At 35.5% G+C, this 4065-nt stretch overlaps 1 protein-coding gene across 1 annotated transcript; it reads right to left on the reverse strand.

Annotated features, from left to right (window-relative positions):
• Positions 1 to 246: 246 nt before the first annotated feature.
• Positions 247 to 3221, reverse strand: LOC136805293 (uncharacterized). Its single transcript, XM_067061873.1, has 3 exons — positions 2655 to 3221; positions 2091 to 2210; positions 247 to 1144 (listed from the first exon to the last, which is right to left on the reverse strand). Exons 1-3 carry the CDS (start codon positions 3214 to 3216, stop codon positions 654 to 656), a joined length of 1173 nt encoding a protein of 390 aa, XP_066917974.1. The 5' UTR covers positions 3217 to 3221; the 3' UTR covers positions 247 to 653.
• Positions 3222 to 4065: the final 844 nt, after the last annotated feature.

The following is a 4065-nucleotide window of genomic DNA, read 5'->3' on the forward strand; positions in this document are numbered from 1 at the left end:
GTTTGTATTTTACGAATTTTTACAAAACTGCTATCAACATTGAATTGCGAAAGGTCAAAGCAAGAGAAGTGTTGTGTATCCACCGGGGGTTAAAGAGGATGCTCACCCCCAAACTGAGAGACTGATCGAAACTGCTCGCTGTGGTTTTTGTGGTCTTATGCTTTCTCCTTTTTAGAATATCTTTTAATCTGTTTGACCTTTCTTACACCAAATTTTTTCCCTGCGGCGCCACAATTACAAAGGACCCTTATTCCTGCCAACTTTCGAATTTTTGGGGCCTCTTTCAGCCATTGATCTTTAATGGACAGTAAAGTAGGACCAGGAAATAACAAGGAAATAGATATCGCGTTATCATTATCACCACCTTCGTATAAATAAAAGTTTGTTAACTCAGAGATTCCGGGTGTTACTTTCAACCAGTCACTGCTCTTACAGTTTAATATTTTCACTTAATGGTGGAGGGCGCAATTAAGGACAAAAATACCAGGGGCGCCAATTTCATAATTTGCACCACCAAGAAAATTAAGCCAGGCCGCTACTGGCTCGTGTTGACTAAGATTTAAGTACTGTCACGAAACTGTCATGAACCAAAATATCTATGCTGTGTTAAAATAAGTGCTCAGCTATTGAAAATAAACATTCAGATGATTATTTTATACGATATTCAAATTAAAAAAATCCCAAGTTCCTTCATCACCAAAACACTGCATTGAATCATTCGTAAAAGTCATCTTGGTTGAATCGTCTTTTATTAAAATATCTTTAAATAGCCTAAGGTCTGCCGGCACACCTTTTGTAGGCCATTCATTATACAAAGCACTGGTATATTTATAGTTTCCTCTTAAACAATATTTTGATGAGTCTGCGATTGTTGCTTCCCCAAGAAAATAGAACATAACATTGTAGCATTCGTGCAATTTGAATGATTTGATTTTTACTTCAAATCCAACACCAGTTTTTTGGCATTTGAATTTCAAGAAATCGAAGCGAATTAGTTTTTCGAGTTTACTAGCGAAAGATGGATGTGCTCTGAAGTTGCCATCATATATATTTAATCCATCTTCAAGGTCCTCTGCAAATAATTCCCGGATTGGACTTGGATCATCTTTTATTATCGATGTTATAAACATTGTACCATCGAAATCTGGAAAATCAAAGAAACGTTTGATATTTCCTATTCTTTCTCAGATTCGACTCTTCCAGAAAAGGAACATAGGGGTAGAAGATATATTAGGGGGCTCAAGTTCGGTTGATCAAACTGGTTGTCTGGGGTTTAAATTCTTTATCCAAGGGGATCAGAAAGTTTTCCGGGAGGCCAGAATGTCCAGGGGGCTAACACCTGAAAAATATTACATCCTTCACCCATGGTGTAATTCTTTTTTCTGGAAGAGGCTTTTTACTTTGGGTCAATGTTCATCTACATTGCCTGGATTTACGGAATGTTATTTGGACATTTATTTTACTAGCACGCTTCCGTTTTTCTCTGAACGCTTAACCATAGTCCGCGTATAAAAGACCCTGGTTCCAGACAGAATGTAAAGTAGATTTACTGATTTTTCTGAAAAGACATTTCTTACACAATGTAAAATTCCGGGGTTGACAAAGTGGTTTCTTATCTTATCCGTCGAATATTGCAAATTTTTAATTATTTTAATTATAAAAATAACGTTTATACGAACTATCTATAAAAAGTTAAATTTTTGCCTCTTCATTTTTCTTCATGTTCTTTTCAAATTTCACGGAAAAAAACTAACAGTAAATTAATAAGCTCCTTCCTACCTTCCCAACAATACCAAACTTTTTAAGATTGAAGCATTGGTTGAGAAATAACAAGCAAAGCAAAATTTAGTGCACACTTATCTTGAATAGACTTTAATTTCTTAACGTAAGTTCAAGTAAGGAACACTGGAAAGAAACAAAATGCTTCCAGACCGGGGTTTTTTATACGGAATACAGTATGGCTCAACCGTCAGAACGTTTGATTTCATCCACCTCTTCAAGTCTCTTTATGTTGGGCAGAATTATGTAAAGGGAGAAAAGAAATGATTTGATCATATTGGTTAGTAATAACAAAGAACCAAAACACTTACTGCAGTTTACTTTGATTTTCCTTGTATCTCTCCATGGGTGAATCCAATACATACCTGCCATATAATTCTGGAAATTTTTTTTCAAATCACGGCACGATGCATTTCGTCCATATAAAATATCTATTGAGAAAAAGGAACAAGTTTAACCTAAAACAAGTACTTTATTTACTTAATTCTTTAATACGGCTAGCTCAAAATTGCCATGACAATATGTAAAAGCAAGGTACTTAAGCGTCGCGGTTTTATTTATAAAATGTCTACTGGTGAGCTTAAATTACCGTAGCATATTTCCACATCTGGTACCAGATAACGCGCCAGTTGGTCTGGAACGCTATCACGCGGGAAAAGTGAGTGTTGGAGTTAGGTTAGCGTGGGAAGAAAGTTTGTCAGCGGGAGGGCTTGAATGTACAATGTTAATCAGCACCCTCTCATCAACTTTTGCTTATTCTCCTACGCAGCTCCTATTTTAGCAAATGCCTGCCACCCTCTGACGTGATAAATGAACAGATTAGATTAGGATGCCAGTCTTTAAATACCTTCAGAGATAATTTAATTCATAATTACCTTCAGAGATGTTTGGGTTGTGAACTGGTCCGGATTCGTTGCAATGTTTACCAGTGTAAGGTGAAAAACAATTGATACAAGAATATGACTTTGATAAGATATCAGGTACACATTCACTCCCATGTTCACATAAATTTCGTATCTTATTACAAGGATTTAATTTCTCAAAGAATTGAACATTACCACCAGTATATATAGCTGATGATTGTGAATTAGCATAAACACCTGAAAATCTTCTGCAGTTAGTACCAGGTAACTCATAACTAAAACTTGCGCATGTTGCTTCAGATGTACATTTCTCCGCACATGTTCTCATTGTGTATCGATTCTTTTCATTTTTGTAACCTCCAGCCCGAGTCATTTGATTTGGGAATGCTTTGTATCGTTGGATTTTAAGTTTGATCGTTGCTGTGGTCGTTTGGATTATTTTTGTTGTTGTTTTGTGCCAACTGTTTTCGATTTCTTCCAAACTAACGGCGTAAACTTCTTGGTTGACGGTGGCAAAGTATGGCAATAGTAATGATATTGTAAAGCAATTCCACCTTTTTAAATTCGTCACCATTTTCTCTCCTGGATCGTTTGAAAACTGCGTAATGTTTGTGTTATAGTATTTTTTTGAGATTATTCACTTTTTGATGTCAAGATTTTGAAGGAGAGGTTTAATCAACACCACAACTGTAGTAGTTTCATTTTTCTGTGATGTCGATTGAATAAAGGTTTTTGTTTTCAATGGGCTGTTCCATTAAATTTTCATACAGGGGGTGGACGAAAATTTTCAAGGCAAAAAAAGATTCTTAGAAACGTATGAGAATCCCCTGGAAAATGGCAAAGTTTATAAAAAAACCTTTGGAAAAATTATTTTCGTACCTTAAAAGTGAGGTTGGACGAACTAAAATCAGTCTTTTACACCCTGAAAATTTTAGAATAGCATTTTATCCTCTGGAAAAATGAAGAAATAGTCTTTTATACCCCCGGGAAATTCTTCTCCGATTACCCCCTGGAAATGTTCGTCCCCCTGTATGGATTATAAAGTTGAATGGCCCAATGAAAAATATATTATTCAGTAGTGATAAATATCGACACTATTAGCAACCTGATTTGATTTTATAATTTTTGATATTATTTTCGTCTTTTTAAATAAGTGCACCATTCACAATATTTTCCACAAAGAAAAAAACTTCTTCCCTGATTCTTCTTGTAACTATGGAAACCGAGAAGGGACAACCGAAATACTTTTTTAAAAACCGAAAATTGCAAACCCGAAACCGTTTCAGAAATCCGAAACCTCTTTTAAAAAATCCGAACGAAACCGCTTTTAAATATTCGGAAACCGCTTTTTAAATCCGAAACCTCTTTTTGAATCCGAAACCTGTTTCCTAAGAATCCAAATTCAAATCGAAAGCGACTTCAT

Source organism: Clytia hemisphaerica, unplaced genomic scaffold (assembly GCF_902728285.1).
Source record: "Clytia hemisphaerica strain Z4C2 unplaced genomic scaffold, Clytia hemisphaerica genome assembly, whole genome shotgun sequence".
Classification (NCBI taxonomy): Eukaryota; Metazoa; Cnidaria; class Hydrozoa; order Leptothecata; family Clytiidae; genus Clytia; species Clytia hemisphaerica.